This window comes from Malurus melanocephalus, unplaced genomic scaffold, assembly GCF_030028575.1.
Source record: "Malurus melanocephalus ecotype Western Australia unplaced genomic scaffold, MMel_1.1 scaffold_668, whole genome shotgun sequence".
NCBI classification, from domain to species: Eukaryota; Metazoa; Chordata; class Aves; order Passeriformes; family Maluridae; genus Malurus; species Malurus melanocephalus.
Window position 1 is genome coordinate 117,094 of NW_026623900.1, and position 17,500 is coordinate 134,593.

Here is a 17,500-nt window from a genome sequence, read left to right on the forward strand (position 1 = left end):
TTCCTTTCCTTTCCTTTCCTTTCCTTTCCTTTCCTTTCCTTTCCTTTCCTTTCCTTTCCTTTCCTTTCCTTTCCTTTCCTTTCCTTTCCTTTCCTCCCCCCTTCTCCCTTTCCCCTTCCTATAGGAGCATTAAAAGTAATGGAAAATCACTAATCTATGTTAATTTTCTTGATGCAGAGGAAGATCCTTCTGTGGACAGTTGACCAAAGAGGTGTCTTTGGAGATGATAGAGCTGAAGGAGAAAGTAGCCCAGTTCCCTCCTTCCCCATTCCAGAATTTAGAAGTTGTCACAACTCTGGGTGTTGGTGGGTTCGGAAGGGTTGAGCTTGTAAGAAATTGTTCTAAAATTATTCACATAGTTCTCTGTCATGGATGATTGATTTGCCACTGAGTAACGTGAATGATTTTGGTATTCTGTGTGTTTGTGCCYTTCAGGCAGAATTAATTCTACATAAAGCAATGCATAGTTAAAAAGCATTTCAGGATTTGGGTGTTCAAAGAAGCAAATCCATTCTTTTGTGCCTTCATCTCCTGCTGTTAAAAGCACCTTCCTGGTCACTAGACACAATCATCAGTTTGTGCATGTGGAGTTTACAGATGTGCCTGCCCACATTATGTTCCATGAATTGCAGGCCTTTTTCCAGGAGTCTGCCTGGACCTGGAGCAATCTGAATGGCACCACACAGTCTGTGCTTTYGGAACTGCTCCTGCATGCCCCACAGCAGCTACAGCCAGCCTGAGCTATCTCTGAGTTGAGCTCACTGGGAAATTTCCAACAATTTGCAAAGGCTCTTTTGAGTCATATTCAACAGCGTGAACAGCTGTGCTTCTGGGTTACTGAGAGCCTCATTAGCCCAAAGCCTTAAATTCCACTGCCTCTGGCTGAGTCCCAAGCATCTGACAAAAACCTGAATGCTTTTAGTGCAGGCTGCTGAAGGTAATGGTAAATTAAAGGAGGCTTTGTGCTTTTAGTGAAGTCAATAATCCTTTACAGTAGTTAGACCATCTACTGTTTCSTTCTGATTCATGTTTCACAAAAAAAATAAAAAATTCACTCTGGAATTCTACTGCAGCACCTGAATACTAAGCTAAAAATTGAATTCTCATCCAGCTGCAGAACACAGATACCTGCTTCCTTCATTTCTGAGAGGCCCTGTTTTAGCTTCCATCTTTTTATTGTGTGCTGGATAATACTTCAGGGTAATGAAAAATCATYTGCAAACATTCTTCCTAAACTGCCTCTCTTTTTTGTTTTTTTTTGTATTATGTTGGTGATTAGAAATCTTATATTGAAATTGGGACCCATTACAATGATATAAACTCATTATAATATGTAGCACCTATCCAAGCTGTTGCTATTTTGTGTATGYAACATGAACAAAGGGAAAATGTTACTTTGCTAGTGGGGACTGGGAAACTGAAAGATCTGATGCTTGGCTTAAAATCATACATAACTACTCTGCAGAAAATCTGGAATTTGTCCCTTGTTACAGAYATCAGTTTCAGTCCTGTGCTGTGTTTAAAAAGATGGGTATCMGTGTGTCTACTGGGAACAATTTGGTTAATCATCCTTTCTTTGCCTCATGTGTTTTCATCATTTTTATTCAAAGGTTAAAGTGAAAAATGAGAACATGGCTTTTGCTATGAAATGTATAAAGAAGAAACACGTAGTGGACACCAAACAACAAGAGCATATCTATTCTGAGAAGAAAATCCTCGAGCAGATATGTTCTCCATTCATTGTAAAGTAAGTTGACCAGAAGGATTCCTTGAACATTGGCCCCCAGGTGACCCCTAGGCAGCACTGTTAGGAATGAGTTTTGGCACACATGAGTTCTGGAGGAAAGATGCTGCAAGTCTCGCTTTTAATTCTGCTTTTCCTAAATTGCTGTCGTTTGTCTCCACAGGCTGTATCGCACATTCAAGGATAACAAGTATGTGTACATGCTCCTGGAGGCTTGCCTTGGAGGGGAATTGTGGAGCTTGCTGAGAGACAGGTAACAGYAAATAGGGGCAGCCTTGCCCTTTAAAGTCACCAGTCAGCCCCATGGGGCTACTGAGTAGCTTCTCCATTCAAAGGCTGTCCAATGAAAATTTGTTTGGTTCAGTTTGGTTAATATTCTGGGTGTTAGATATTACCTGGTTAATAATGGAGGCATTTTCAGAACTTAATTGTGATTATTTTTACTCCAGAGGCAGCTTTGATGAATTCACCACCAAGTTTTGTGTTGGGTGTGTGACAGAGGCCTTTGACTATCTACATCAAATAGGAATTATCTACAGAGACCTGAAGCCAGAAAACTTGATTTTGGATGCTGAAGGATATATAAAAYTGGTAAGATGTAATTCATTGTAATGTTATCCTTTTGTGCCAAGTTTCTTTGCAGGGGGGATAAAAATAGACAGTGTGTAATTATAGAACCAGGATCCTGGAGCTTAATAATTCTTGTGCTTCAGCAATAAAGAGGGCAAGCTTGTCGCTGCACAATGAGAAACAAAGGTGTTGCAAAGGCATTGCAAGCCACAGGCAAACTGGGGGATTGCAGCCTCTGAGAGCTCTTGCCACAGTATAAACAGCAAAAGAAAAAAATTCTCCCAGCAGCAGGTTTCAATGGAGACAGAAACCACATTTCCCAGGTGCAGAATTACTTCCCTGTCCAGCCTCGAGCAATCATGGATTCAACAGTCATTGATTCAATTTACAACATAGGTTCCCTCTCTCTGATGAGAGGGAGCACAGTAAAGAATTCCAGCAATGCTTGACTGTGACTGGGAGAAGTGCAACAAGAATACCCTTCAGAGCACTTGAAATACCCATTCTGAAGACAATAAGCAACTCACTGTTYTCCAGGGACAGCAAATCTCATGTCCCGAAGGAAATAATGGGTTTTTCTCCCCAAAAGGAAAATAATTCAGAAAATTGCTTGTGATAATAAATGGATCTGGTTTATAACATTCAGTAATCCAGTGGGATTACCTCTCTTTCCTTCACAATTCCCGGTGGTGGTTTTAGATGTAAGCTAGCAACTCTGAGATCTTTGCAGTAGGTGAGGAARTAATTAAGACCTTAAGGCTTCCCAGTGCAAAACACCTCTGCATTATGCAGCATATGTTGATTTTGATCAGGTTGATTTTGGATTTGCAAAGAAGATTGGATCAGGGCAGAAAACGTGGACGTTTTGTGGAACCCCTGAGTATGTTGCCCCTGAAGTCATTCTGAGTAAAGGCCATGACTTCAGTGTGGATTTTTGGTCCCTTGGGATTCTTGTGTATGAGCTCCTCACTGGCAGGTAAGTGCCTCCTACTCAAAGTTCTTACCTAGTTTGTTTTTATAAATCTTTCCAAGGTTATTTTTAGACAGCCTTGCAAAATTCCTTTTGCCTCTTTCATTTCAGAAATGCCACAAAAAAGTGGGTTACATTTTCTCAGTTCTGCCTTATCCACCCAAGGAAAGGGCCAGGCATGAGCTGTAATTGGCTGCTGTAGGGCTCCTGAAAGTGCTGGTGATGTTTCCTGTGAGGCACAAGTGACAACAGACTGTTCTTTTYCCCATTAGTGGGTGATGGGTGGGGGAACTGTAAGCAGAGCTCAACTCTTTATCTCCCTGTACACTTCCATGACAACTCTTTGGGAATGCTCTGTAGCAAAACAAGGTGGAAACTTCTCTGARTTAGGCTGGAGGCAGGGCTAGCTTAGAGGAACCCCTGTGGTCATGCATTTTCCCTGGTACCTATGGGAAGCTCCTAAGCTTCAAGCCTTTCTAATGTCTTAAATAGGCTGAAAGGGTGAAGGCTGTAAAAGTAGGAAGGTGGGCTTTTTTCCTTATAYTCTCAAATATTTATTTTGATAAGTACTGGCCACATCTGCTCTTGCCAGATGTTCCATTTACCAGTGCTGCTTTCTTATTCTAGCCCACCATTCTCTGGGGCTGATCAAATGATGACATACAATTTGATTCTCAAAGGCATTGAAAAGCTGGATTTTCCTAAGATAATAACGAGGCGACCTGAGGATTTGATCCGCAAACTCTGCAGGTAAGAGGGGCAGTTTGGAGCAAAGCTTCAGTGTAGGTACTTTGAGATCTTTTAGGATTCAGGCTCCAGCACTGAATTCCTGACAACTTCATTAGGAATTGTTATGCATGGCATGGTCTATTTCAATTATATTCAGTATGCATTGCATGCCCCAGAAATCGTGTCACACCTCTGAGTCTGCAGAGGCAGCAGAGGCTCTGGGCTTTCTCTGTAGCTGGAAATTTTTTCTGAAACACATCTTTGGGAAAACTTATTAAGCGTGGGCTGAGGAAAGAGCTAAGGAATTTGATTTTCATATCAAGCACATTGTTAAAAAAAAAAAAAAAAAAAAAAAAAAAAAAAAAAAAAAAAAAAAAAAAAAAAAAAAAAAAAAAAAAAAAAAAAAAAAAAAGCTTCCAAAATGACTTAGGCATATAGATCCTACAGGAAAAATAGAGCACCTAAAGACTGATTTAAGTCCCTTTGAAAATGTGCAGAAGGTGGCATTTCACAACCTCTGACTGGTGACACCGCTAACTTTGGATTCCCAGCTCCTGTGGGATTTCATCCATTAGCACTAGGAACAGTATTCAACATTCTTGTGTACCTCAATTGAAAGGATCTTTGTAGCTGTAAATTTTGATCTTCCTTCTTTTGTAATTTATGAGCAGACCTACTGGCCAGGAAAAACAAATGATTGCAACTAAAATTCAGCCAGCTGATTTCCTTCTGCTGCTTCTCACAGCTGAGTGTCACTGTTTTGGTTTTCGAGAAGGTTTCTCTATCCTCAGAGAAAAAAAAAAGGGCAGTGAACAACACTGCATTATGTCTCCTCATGAGACCACAGATTTTATGCAAGCTCCATCCCTGTGCAGCTGTTAAATGCAAGTAGTTAGGACCTACAAATTCTCTTTTTAAAATAGGAATATTTTATAAATTCTTATTCTTTTTCTCCTTTGTTTTTGAAAGGCAAAATCCTACAGAAAGATTAGGCAATTTGAGAAATGGAATTAATGACATCAAGAAGCACAGGTAAGCAAAAGAGACTTCCAAGAAGAAAATTTGGGGTTTAATTTGAAATCTTTTCAATATGTTAGAAACCAGTCTGCAAAACTCATCTTTGTTGCTATTGAGTATATTTGCAACTATAGCAAGCAACAATATGAACATAAATCCTCAGCATAATTATCTAGCAATACCGTATTTTTTACTGGTTTTGCTGCAGGTTGTTGATGTAGGAGTTTAAAGCAGTTCTCAGAGAAATTGATGCCAGTTCAGCATCTGCCTCTGAGACCTCCTGACCCTTCASCAGTTACTTTTTAATAATCAGTAGTTAAGAGCTCCAGAGCAATAATTTTAGGTTYTTATCCTCTTTTTTCTAATGAAGAAAGTCCTTCTTCTAATTAACTTTTCTAATGCAAGTCTTTCTTCTAATGAAGCAAGTCCTCTGTAGATTAACCATTCTCTGCTTTCTCTTYTTATCTGAGTCATTTCTAAGCCCTGCAGTTGGTGCTTGGGGAAAGAAGTTCTTTGATTTTTCTGCTTGTCTCCCTCTTCTCAGGCTGTAAAAAGGGTGGAATTCCAAGGAGACACACAAGTCTCTGCATGGTTGTATTTCTGCATGCCTTAACCTGTCTCTCCTCTCCACAGTAGTGTCAAAGTGGCTGCTTCTCCTGAAGTTGCTCCTGAAGCTGCCCCTGCCTTGTATGGCAATGACAGTGCTCAAGATTCCTCCTTTTAACTGTGTTGYAACAGGAGTTGGCATGAAAAATCTTCTTATAGCCCTTATTCATGGGATTTTCAGCTCTTTGTGGTATAATGTCAGAAAACAACCTGTCTTTCTCTTTTGGTCTCTCCCTGCCTGTCTTTCATCTCTTTTTGACCAGGTGGTTGAGTGGTTTTAACTGGGATAGCCTGAAAGTGAGGAAATTAACGTCGCCTTTAAAAAGAGAGGTATTGGCTTTCAGTATAATTTCAGCTTTACTAACACAGCTTGGCTACAAAGAACTGATGGAGATAGCAAAATTTCCCAAAGATGCATTTGAATTATTGCAGTTCAACTTTTTTAGTGAAAATTGAAAGAGAGAGAGACAGCAAGCAATTCATAACTTACATTCAGCTAAATAATGGAAACATTACTCTGCCTGTGTACTTTGCATTACRTTTTCACCATTACTAGAACAAATGGTGTTCGGTCAGAAATTCCTATTGAAAAAATACATCTCCCTTGGTAATGGGCACATTATTAAGATGCACTGTTCACATTACTGTGAAGAGAACAAACTCCTGTGTTCTCTTACTGCTGAGTTACAGCACATCGTCAAGTAAGCTCCCAATTTTAAACAGCCTATTTGTCTTTGCCCTAAAATGAAAAAAGATTAAGGGTAAGGCATTTAAAACTCATTTTGATCTCAGTTTGAAACAAAAAGTAATTCTGAAGTCTGCTTCGAGTTGCTATCCTATAAGTGCAGGTTTGGACTTGAATTGCACCAAAATTGTAAAGTGTGGAACTGTTTTCTTACTGAATTTACAGGATTTTGGGTAAAATCTAGGATTCTGCAGTATTTGGGAAGTGGTTTTGTATAAGAAGGCTAATGCCATTGATCTGTTGTACAACGAAATTACTGGAGGGTATATCTTTTAAAGAATGAGAAATTGCATGCATTGCAAGAAGTCATCTGTGTCATACTAGCCTTTCATTTCCACACGGGGAGGAACAAAAATGATGCATAATCAATAGAGAACATTTTCAAAAGTTACTTTCTGAAGCAACTTTTTTTTTGTTTGTGTTTTTAATATCCTAGTTGTCTGGACCGACTGATTACAGCTACTTTGACAGCTATCCACCTGAAGTGGGAAGCCCTCCAGATGAACTTTCAGGCTGGGACAAGGATTTCTGACCATTTTTGCTTCTGGGATTGTTATAGAGACTCATAGCATTGGTTGTAAGCCTGCTATCTTCTTTCTTGCTTAGAATCAAGTTACACAAATTGCACAGAACTCCTTGAAGAMTAGAAGACAGTGCCACAACCAGAACTTGTTTGGATGATGCACCAAAATCCATGTCCATCCCTTTATAASAAGGGCATGTGTTCAGTCAGCAGACTTACCCTGAACTTTTTTTTGATACACAGTGTCCCTATCAATGTTTTCAGATACTATTGATAGGATCTATGGTTTTGGCCCTAAAAATATCACTAAAATTTTGATACTAACAAGGCTACCACACATCTTTTTTGGGGTAGAGAGGGTGGATATCAGAAGCCAACAACTGCGACATTTGTCAATAGCTAACACTATAGACACTTGTTCATCTTCTCTGCTGTGTTTTGCTTTTCTCCAAAATGTCCTGTATTGCATTGGTCCAGAAATGTGTAGAAAAGAGACTTTTACYGAAAGGTTGATTTGATCTGATGCTGCAGCTGAAAGGGCAGCTGTCTCTCTGCCCATCTAGTTTTGCACCAGGTTGGATATGAGAGATAGGTCAAATTAAAATCCAGTAAGAAACAAGGTACATCCATAATAGAAGTTGTCTAGAGAATCAGACTGTGGTATGTATTTCTCTCACTGCTTCAAAGAACCATGTGCCTTTCTTAAAATGCTTTGCTTTTATGTAGTGTGAAGATAAAATAGCTGGACAAAAAGCTTTTACCTTGCAGGATAAAAATGCAGATGGATGTTGTGYATTCACAGCTTATGCAGAAAAATTATGCTGCTCTGTGTTATGAACMATAGCTGCTGTTGAAATAGGGATGTTCCTGGGTTTCATGCTGGGCTTATGGGATGMATGCATCTGCAACCACTTCTTGGATTTATTTCAGCTCCTGCTGAGACCAAGTCCAATCTAAATTTCATGACTGAAGTTGCCACAGCATTCCTGCATTTCACATGCTGGATGGAAAACCTCCCAGGCAACTCTTGCTGTGTGCTCAGGGTTTAGTTACTCATAAATGCTGGATCRTCTCCTTAGCTGCTGGTCATGACTTTTCCCACAGGGAAGGGGGAAATGAGGAAGGGAATGCCACAGGGGCAGTTCCRTGGTTTGTTACATCATTATAATTATTTTTCACTACTGGGTGACCATCGCTTTGACAAYAAATCAATTTAAATATTTTGGATAACCTTCAGCCTGAATAAGGCAATAAAATACTTTCCATTGAATTTAATGAAGGTTGGATTGAGCCCTTGAAAGGAGACACTACTCATTTAGCTGGTTTTGCTTCTCTGCCTGTTTGCAAATTATTATGGAAACTTGCAGCCAGCAAAGCCTGTGCAAAGTGGTGGTAACACAGTGAGAGAGGATGGAATGGAGACTGTAAGCTGGGACTGTAGATGCTTGCAACTTAACTTTGTTTAGCAATACCAAAGACTAAATTTTATTTTCAGGTTTAGATGACGCACTAGACATTAGGTATTTGTGTTTCTCTGTGCATCTGTCTTTCTCTCATAAATATTTTTATTACAGTCAAAATAATATTGTGCCAAGTTTTATAAAAAGCTTTGAATGTATTTTTCCATTGTRTTAATATGTAGTTTCCTTATATATATATGTAATAATAATGGGGGACATATATATATATATATATGTTTTTTTAAGTGAAGAAATAGCTATATGATACGTGTAATGCAGTCAGCATTAACTCTGTGCATCTGTAGGGTATATTTCCTTTATGAAGTTTAACTTAGCTTGTTTATTTGTGTGCAAATAAAGTAAGCTTAGAATATAATGGGAAGGACATTAATTTTTTACMAGCACATTCCATACAGCAGTCCAGATTCATAGCCCGGATTTATACTTCTGGTCTATGTGATTCAGAAGAGATTGGGGCAGAAAAGGGTACCTGGAAGAGAGTCACAGATGTAATTTCTTGCAGCATGTCCCCCACTCAGATTTTATTTCCCCTTGTGGATATTGAGGAAATGAATGTATGAGAAGCTGCAATAAATGAGGTTGCAGATTATTTTGTTCTCATGTGGAGTTCCCATGTGCATTTAATTCATTCTAGTTGTGGCASGTATGTTGACTGAGCTGAAGTTTTCCAGAAACAAGCAGAATCTGATTCAGTAGAGATTAAATATTAYTTGATCTCACATCCTCCATCTGTCTCTGACAAACAGATGTGCTTCCGACTTCAGCTTGGCACCAGTGGAGTTATGCTGATGTAAAACAAGGGCATGAATAGTGAGCCAGGCTCAAGTAGTGTCACAGTGCAGCAGATCATGGGAGAATTGAATGRACAATTAGGATGTTGATCAGATTATGCTTATTGCTGTAATTTCTAATTCAAAGTCATTGAATACCAGATTTTGATGTTCAGGTTTTGGCCATGCTGTGGATATGTTAGTAATTGTCTGAGTTCTGTTCTTGATGTTCTTATCTGTGCTTTGCCTTTCTGTGCTGTCAGCTTTGCTTTCATGGTGAGGCTCCCTCAGAAACCCAGTTGTAGCTATGCTTTTTCCACTGCACTTTTGCCACCAGAGAGCCTGCCTTTGTAGGCAAGAGGGGTGGAGACTGTTACTGATGGAGAACAGAGATGTGGGGACAGCCTGGGCTGGTGAGATGACAGCACCTTCCCCAACTGCCACAGCACAGCAGTGATGCACGTGAGTATTTCAGAGAGGCAGGAACAGCAGCAGAGTCAAAGAGAATGCAGTGTAGTGGCAAGAATAATTTTTATCTTTTTCTGATAAAGTCCTGAGGGATTTAAGTCCCTGCTGATTTTAAAGTCCCTCTGGAGAGCTGTGTGTTGCTTTGGGTTTTGACRTCTTTGACAGTTTGACACTTTTGACAATTTGCCTTCCTCAAAATAGGATAGAAAATGTGGGAAAGAAGAGAAAATTAAAGCCAGCCTTCCCAATTGTAACAGCTCACTGTCCTGAATTCTTCCTTCCTTCCCACTTTTTGCAAGGCAGCACAAGACTGGTGCTCTTTCTCTCTTAGGTTCCTTGTGCCTCAATGTTGTAGCATAGTTGTTTTGTTTCCAGGCATGGATCTGAATATTTCTGATTGACTTCTTTTCCTCTTGATGTCGGGCTAAACCAGTAGGGGTAAATCAGCATGCACACATGAATACACCTGGTATAGAATGTTGTTTCCTGGTTGTATTTCTCACCACTGAAGTGGCTGCATGTCCCCGCTCAGGGATTTGGTTCCCATGGCTGTGGTCCTGTTCTTGCAATCAAAGGCAAGAGATGAGGGCCTGGTTCTTCTGTACATTGCGTGCAAGATGGTGCCAGACAGGGAGTTACAAGTTCAAAGCAAATTCAGTTGCACACCAGGCGCGGAAAAGGTGAGTAATTATTTTCTTGGAAAAACATTATCTGTTGTTTGCCACATAAATATTGCCCTGCTGTCTGTCTTATAGCAGCAAKACAGCAGCAGGATCCACCTCAGTGGTCAGGTGCATCCTTTGACAGAATTCCCAAATGTGAGCTCGTTGTGACTCCTCATGCGCTGTGGCTCTGTCAAGCTCTCTGAAATCTATTTTCAATGAGCTCTCTACAAATTGATTAGATTCACTTGGGTTTATTGTTTGAGCTTGTGAGATTCTTAACAGTAGGCATTGTCACACTGAATTTTATAAAGTGTGGATTTATTTGTGCAGCTGTTACAAGACAACTGTTGGAAACTACCGCATCTGATTTTGCTTACAGGACCTGACACCTATCGAAAATCCCAACCTGCTTCCAGCTAAGCAAGTGACATCCCCCACATGTCCTAATGACACCAGGCCCAGGAGTGACCACTGCATTAAAAAGTGAATCCTATTGTACAGTGAGCCTGTGCATACCACTACTTCTGGCTGTTCTTATAAGGCCAAGACAGGAGTCCACACAGCCCCACACCAGAGAGATGAGCTCTTTTTCATTACCATGACACAGGAGTGAAAAATATTGTGTTGTCTGCAACAGTCCGTCTTCGCAGCCAGAAGAAAAGCACAGCTTTTGTCTTCCAGTTTTTAACTCCACCCAATTTACACATAGATTTGACTTTTCTTCTCCTTAGAGAAGGCTTGCAGATTTGAGCACAATTTGGCCAAAAAAATGGGTTAATGGTCTTCAAGTTTTTTTTTTTTTTTTGCCTAAAACATACCAGGATGCTCCTGTTTGCATTTGATGCATAGAGGTACAGCACAAAAAAAAAACCCAACCAAACAAAAAAAATCAAAATACCCACATTCTCATTGTCTCTTTCTGAATGTTCTTAAAGCTCTCACTGCAAAAGACCCTTAATGTTCTAGAACCGAAAAAGGCTGGAAATTGGCCTGTCCTTGTTTTCACAGACTGAGGGTGGCTGGTGAGTAGCTGATTTCCCTGCACAGGACATGGACAATTCATACCACAGCAAAGGAAAGAAAAAGGCATTTTGAAAAGKAAGAGAACACAGTTCCATGAGAATTAGCCTAGGGGCAGGTATAATTGCAAAATCTGGTACTTTTGGATGAAATATTCATCCTGTGCCCTAAGAAAACTGAACCACGGAAAGAGAAACATGCATTTAAGGGCTGTTGTAATGTGCCAGAGGAGTAACAGCAACTTAATTGATTAATGCAACTGATGCAGCCACACTAAAGACAAGAGGGAGCTTGTGGGAGACAGAAATTTGCAGCCAAGAAGTGCAAGAATCAGARCAGAGGATCTGGAAACCAACCAGCTTGAAAGGGAAATATTGTGCATGTGACATTGTTATCGAAAGGCTGGCCAGGCAGTCAAGGAAAATGTCTGAAACCAGAGAAGGTCTTTTCAGTCCCCTCACCATGTCAAGGAACATTTGAGCTAGAAATTTTATGAAAACACACCTTTCTCATCTTTCCAAAAGGAGAAAAAGAGAACAGCTAACTGGTTAACTATTTTGCATAAATATATATAAAYAYAGAAATGTCAAAATATAATAAGCACTTCCAATGTTTTGCTCTGGCACTTGAACTGTGAAACTATTGAAGGAGGAGGAAAATGAAATGGATTAGTGATTTGTGTTTTCATAGAGCTGCTGCCACCCAGTGTCAAATGAAAGTATYAAAATTATTAGAAAGGGCACTGAGATGGGAGTTCGACCAAAGGCTTAGAAATTGCAATTTAAAATTGTAAAAGTCCTTAAACAGATATGCTTAAAGGATCAAATATCACACTGCTAGACTTGTACCTTCCCTCTTTCAGTAAGGGTGCTGCTTATTTCATTACAAAGCAGTTTATTTGTCATCAGATAGCATCATGACTCAAAGAGATCAGAGCATCAGGTCTCAGCCATAACCTGCTGACTTGTATACCCAATTGCAGTTTCTCACAGCCTGCCTTACTCCCTGGCTGGAACAGTGGGATGAGGGGTGAGGCCCTGAGGTGATCCCTTTGCCTGTTTGGAGTGATGCAGGCAATATAGGGCAGCTCTCACCTGGCACATTCCCGTTCCGTGGTCTGGCAGAGTCTGTGCCAGCAGGACAGGAGTTCCTCTTGTCATTGCTCCCTTGGCTTTGGTTAACAGACACCAGCAATGGATAGCAGATGCTCCCCTGTTCAACTGCGCTGCAAGGATGGACACCAAAGCCTGCTGCAGTTCCAGCTAATGGACACTCCAGTGAGTGGATGTTCTGGATAAGAGAGGCTTGTGCTTCTTATAGCTCTTGCAGACAGAGGGTCCAGCAATTACTCCTCAGGAAGCTCCAGCTAATTTCAGTTCCTGCCTCTCTGCTCTGCCTCTGTCTTGCAGCTCCTGCACATTTGTAATGAGAGATGTTACCACTGCTGCTCATTTCCAGTGATTTCTGTTCCAGTTACCAAACACTCCTTGTGTTCCTGTGTGTGTCAGAACACAGCTTCTTACAGTTTTGGCTTGTTTTAGTTTAAGGTGATTTCAGGTCCAGTTTGTTGAAATTCCAGCTTTCCTGTGGCAGTTCTGACTTCCTACAGCTCCAGCTGATGGACACAGCCTTATTTTGATTTCCAGCTCATTCCAGCTTCAATTTGTTAAAGCTCCACCTCTAGCTACTGGACATTCAGAATAAGAGTTTCTCTTGCTTTTTACAGTACCTGCTGATAGACATTTCCCAGCATGTTACTGCTCAAGTTATGTGAAGTTTTACATTATTTGAGCTCCTGCTTCTTGAAACTCCAGCTCTACACAGCACCCCAGGCCAGTGGCTAGAAAAGAACGGCCGCAGTGGTGGACAATGTGTGTGTGGGAGGGCACAGGTACACACTTCCATTGGAAAACCAAAGGCTCTCAAATCCACACACCCACAGCCTTCTCAAAAAGACTGCCATGGGCCTCCWGGCAATCAGGAGAAACCAGGGTCCAGGATTCTAGTGACTGGTGCAGACACTCAATTCATTGAATAGAATATAAACCCAGGCCAGCACACCATCGACCCCATGGGTCTCATCACAAGCTCTTTGTCAATGCTGACTGCAAATACGTGCTCTGTACCCATGGGCAGGCGAGAGCAATATCATCTTTTCCAGCACAAAGCTGTCAATTCACTTGGACGCAGCAAGATAAAAGCTCTTGGTGAATGGCCTGTAACACAGTTGTCATCGCCTGCCCAGAGGCTTGTTTGGGTTTGGATTTGTTCTAGGCCAGTTCCTGAATAAAATACTGTTCCGTGTTTGCTGGCCAACCAGGACTGGAGGCAGAGGGACATGTGTGAATGGATGTCCACGTGTTCCCAGCTGGCAGCAAACACAAAGCTCAACCGTGTACAAGTGGCTGAGCAGACATTGCAGGAGCYATGGCTTGCATGATGGGCACCTGATCAGATCATGCATGAGCACTCAATACTTTTATGCATGGACACTCCCTGAAATTCTGTACAGCATCCCATTATTGCACATCCGAATGCCCTAAAACTTCATGCATTAGTGCCCAATTAGYTTAGGCATGAGTGCCCAATTAATTTGGACCTTAGCATCCAATCATTTCATGCACGAACACTCAATTCGTTGACACACAAGCCTCGAGACAGCTCACGTGAGCACCCAATTAATTCCTACCTCAGTGCTCAATCAGCTCACACATGAGCAGCCATTTCTCATGTGTGCCCCCTCAGCACATGCATGAGTGCCCATTTAGTGCATGCACGAGTCCTGTGCTGGGCACAAGTTACAGGGTTCAGGTCACCAATGCCATATTCCCACCCTCTGCCCTTCTTGGTGCAGGGTCATCTCAGGTGCTCCTCCAGGGAAAACTGGCTCTTTTTCAGGAGCATCAGAACTACATTCAAAGCCCCTGTGCTAGCCCAGAGGTGCACAAAGAGCGCTCTCATCTGATCTGGGGGCTCAGGAACACAGTCTGTCAGGGATCAACGCATCTGCCCAGCCCTGGGAAGAAGCAGAAGTGCCTTTCCCTGCCCCTGTGCCCAGCACCTGACTTCACCTGTCAGAATTCAGCACTGCCTCCATCTCTGCCTTGCTTTTTTCAAACGTTGTACCAGAGTCACACAATTTCTCACTGTGGGGTAAAAATTGTTAGCTTTTCCTTTCCGAAAAAGTTAGACTGAGCTACAGAGGAATGTCAGTTTTCGAAGGTTATTTGGTTCAAAGCAGCCTACACTGCTTTTTAAGAAATTGAGAACATTTCCTCAAAATGCTCTCCTACATAATCACAAACTCTACAGCTTTAAGAGAGAAATGACTGTAATTCTTAGCAATGCATGAATTTCAATATTCATTTATAAGAAAACCATCCACAGAACACAATCTTGAAAATAACAGTTTACAGGTCTTTTGCAGCAAATACATTTGTATGAGCACATTACCTGGCTGCTCCGACACTGGGATAATGGGACTAGTAGCATGGAATTAGAAAGTGGGGAAGCCAAGCTGCTGGGATCACTGGCAGAGACCATCAGCCTGACCATGAGATGCTGCCTGCATGGAACACTGAAGAACTCCCATTCTTCCAGCAAGGAAAAATACAAGTTCATTCTATATGCACAAAGGTTGGTTCTTTTGGAAGTGCTGTTACCTTACAGAAGATGTGCAGGGAACCCTGCCAACTCTAACTTCAAGCACAAAGTTTGCAAGTATTTATGAGATAAGACATTTGAAGTGACAACTAGCCCTGGGCTTCCAGAGGTGTAGTACACAGCAGTGACAATCCCAGCTTAGCCACCCTTTTGCATTATTCCTAAGCAAGAAAGCATGATGAGAGCATCATTTGCCAAAGGGGACTCCTGGCTGAGAAACTGCAAATTCCAATTTACAAGACTGAAACTCCAAGCTTACTAGAAAATATTCTTCCTCATTGCTCACAAGAGCTAAAATTCGTTTTAGCTTCCCATATATCTGGAAACCAAACAGCTCAGGCAACAAAACATTTCATTGCTTACACAGTGAGATAATGAAACTGCACAGTGATAACGACACTGCACCAACAGAAAGCTCACAGTTCTTCTATTATGGCTGATACGGAAATTTCTGGATGTCTGCTTTCCTGAGACTTCAAAATAGCTTAATTTTTCTAATACAAGAATCTAATCAAACACTTGAACATTACTTGTCTCCTTGCTAAGCTGCACATAGCTGTACTGAACACCCAAGCAGTAAGTGTCTTGTAACCTACCCTACCCCAAAAACAAGCCAAAGACAGCATTCAGGAGGTTATCCAGCTGCAGCTTGAGAAGAACATCACCCAGGGAAGTTCCTCCTACAAGTCTAAGCAGCAGAGTCTCTTTAAGTAAGAAGTTTATGCACAGTTCAGCATGCTCAGTAAGTCATCAAGAACAGCAGCTCTTCAACAGTAAAGAAACAGGAACAAAAATTATATTCCTGTAGCCAAATGCATCGGAGAACTAGGCAAAGACTGAAAAATAAAAAGGCTTAATACATTTATTAGTAACTGTTGGCAGGTACTGTTGAATAAGCTGCAATCTTCATACACCAGGAATTAATGGTAAGTACTGGCCAAACAATTGCCAAAGCACAAGTTAAACACAGAGCTGACCTCCCACATTTATTAACTGCTGAGCATGTAAACTCATCTCACACTTATCTGATCAATCTATTTTCAGTCCTATTTAAATGCTACAAGGACCAAAATTAAAGGATTTAGAAAAGGATGGGAGACAGCAGCTGTTTGCAAGTGACAGGTAGGAGGCAACTCCAGGTGACAGTTCCTTCCCTGCTCARGGGTTAATTCCACTCAACCACAAGCAGAGCTGACAAGCAGAGAACACAATTTTCATCTATTATTGCAAAGAAAGCAGCAGACGCACATAAAACATGTCATACTTCAGACCCACCTTTTTTTTTCTGAAGGGGCCGTAAAAGCAAATGAATAATCCAATGTGACACAGGTGATTACAGCACTCCTTATGTCTTCCAGAACAAGCTAGTAACAAGTTATTATATATGCCCTACACATGCTACTAACAAAATACCACTCAATTACAAAGGCAGCTAGCCAGTAACCTTCCCTTCCAGCTTGAGGTTTCATTACATCTCTCAGTATTTTTCCGTTTTGTGCCTTACCCTTCACAGCACCAGCAAACACTACCATAACAGGGTGTTGCTTACCCCAAGAGGTACTGCCAGGCCCTCAGACCACATGCTGACATTCCCTATGGCTTTGGCTGCTTAGGCCAAAAAATGCTTGGGCAATCTTTCTTGGTTGGACACCTTTCACATCAGGCTSTAACTCAGAAGGGCGATCAAGAGATTATCTACTATTTGACTAGAAGCAAAGCTCAAACCTTTAATAGGGTAAAACCTCTTCTTAATCTGTGCCTGAAAYCAGGCAGATTGTGCTCAGATCCAGATCTTCTAACTGTAACACACAAGCAGAGTCACTGATACAGCTCTACTCTGGACTGACCAGAAGTCACTGCTGTGATGAGCAGACCTTTGACATGCACACAGGTTAGGTGCAGAAGCTTTCACTCAGATAAAGCATATTTTAAACATTATCCTGCTGTAAACCAGCCTGTAAAACTGGCTTTTAGTACTTTTACTGCAGAGACAGAACTGCAGTTTAAACGCAGGTCTGCCCTCTGGAAAAACAAACCATTTGCAGCAAAACCAAAACATTTGCAGCAAATTGCCCATTAAGTATTTCTTTGAGACATTTTCTAGWGCTACATCAATATCCAAGTGATCAAGTTCCAAAGGTAACTAAAATCCAGGGYGTACTTACTGATTATCTCACTTGCTTCCACTACACATTCTGGTAGTGATGGCTGCTGCTAAACAACATGTAAAATCCATGCATGATCAGAGTAGTCCAAAATACAGAAAATATTTGTTTTGTACAGACCCTAACCTCAGCAAGTCTCCCAAGTCAGAAATTCCCCAGCCATTAAAGTTCAGAGCATTATAGCATGCTCTGATGTAGAGCAAAGTAGCAGACTTGTTCCATTAAGACTGTCCAGTAATTCATTAYTGCAACCACATAGTGACAGGGCATACAAAGTAGGAGCTACAACCCAATCCAGTTCSTAGAATTCCCATTCCTTGCAAACAACCTTCCTTAAGTAACACATCCAACTCAAGTGCTTGCT

General features: G+C 41.2%; 1 protein-coding gene across 1 annotated transcript in view; it reads left to right on the forward strand.

Moving 5' to 3' along the window:
- PRKG2 (protein kinase cGMP-dependent 2) overlaps nt 1-6,953 on the forward strand; it is a 21,539-nt gene extending 14,586 nt beyond the window's left edge. Inside the window, exons 11-19 of the mRNA XM_057383883.1 lie at nt 178-328; nt 1,611-1,747; nt 1,908-1,997; nt 2,194-2,335; nt 3,127-3,290; nt 3,912-4,034; nt 4,983-5,045; nt 5,900-5,966; nt 6,818-6,953. Coding sequence (XP_057239866.1) covers nt 178-328; nt 1,611-1,747; nt 1,908-1,997; nt 2,194-2,335; nt 3,127-3,290; nt 3,912-4,034; nt 4,983-5,045; nt 5,900-5,966; nt 6,818-6,913 — 1,033 coding nt within the window. The 3' untranslated portion in view covers nt 6,914-6,953. The remainder of the gene's footprint in view (nt 1-177; nt 329-1,610; nt 1,748-1,907; nt 1,998-2,193; nt 2,336-3,126; nt 3,291-3,911; nt 4,035-4,982; nt 5,046-5,899; nt 5,967-6,817) is intronic.
- Nucleotides 6,954-17,500: the final 10,547 nt, after the last annotated feature.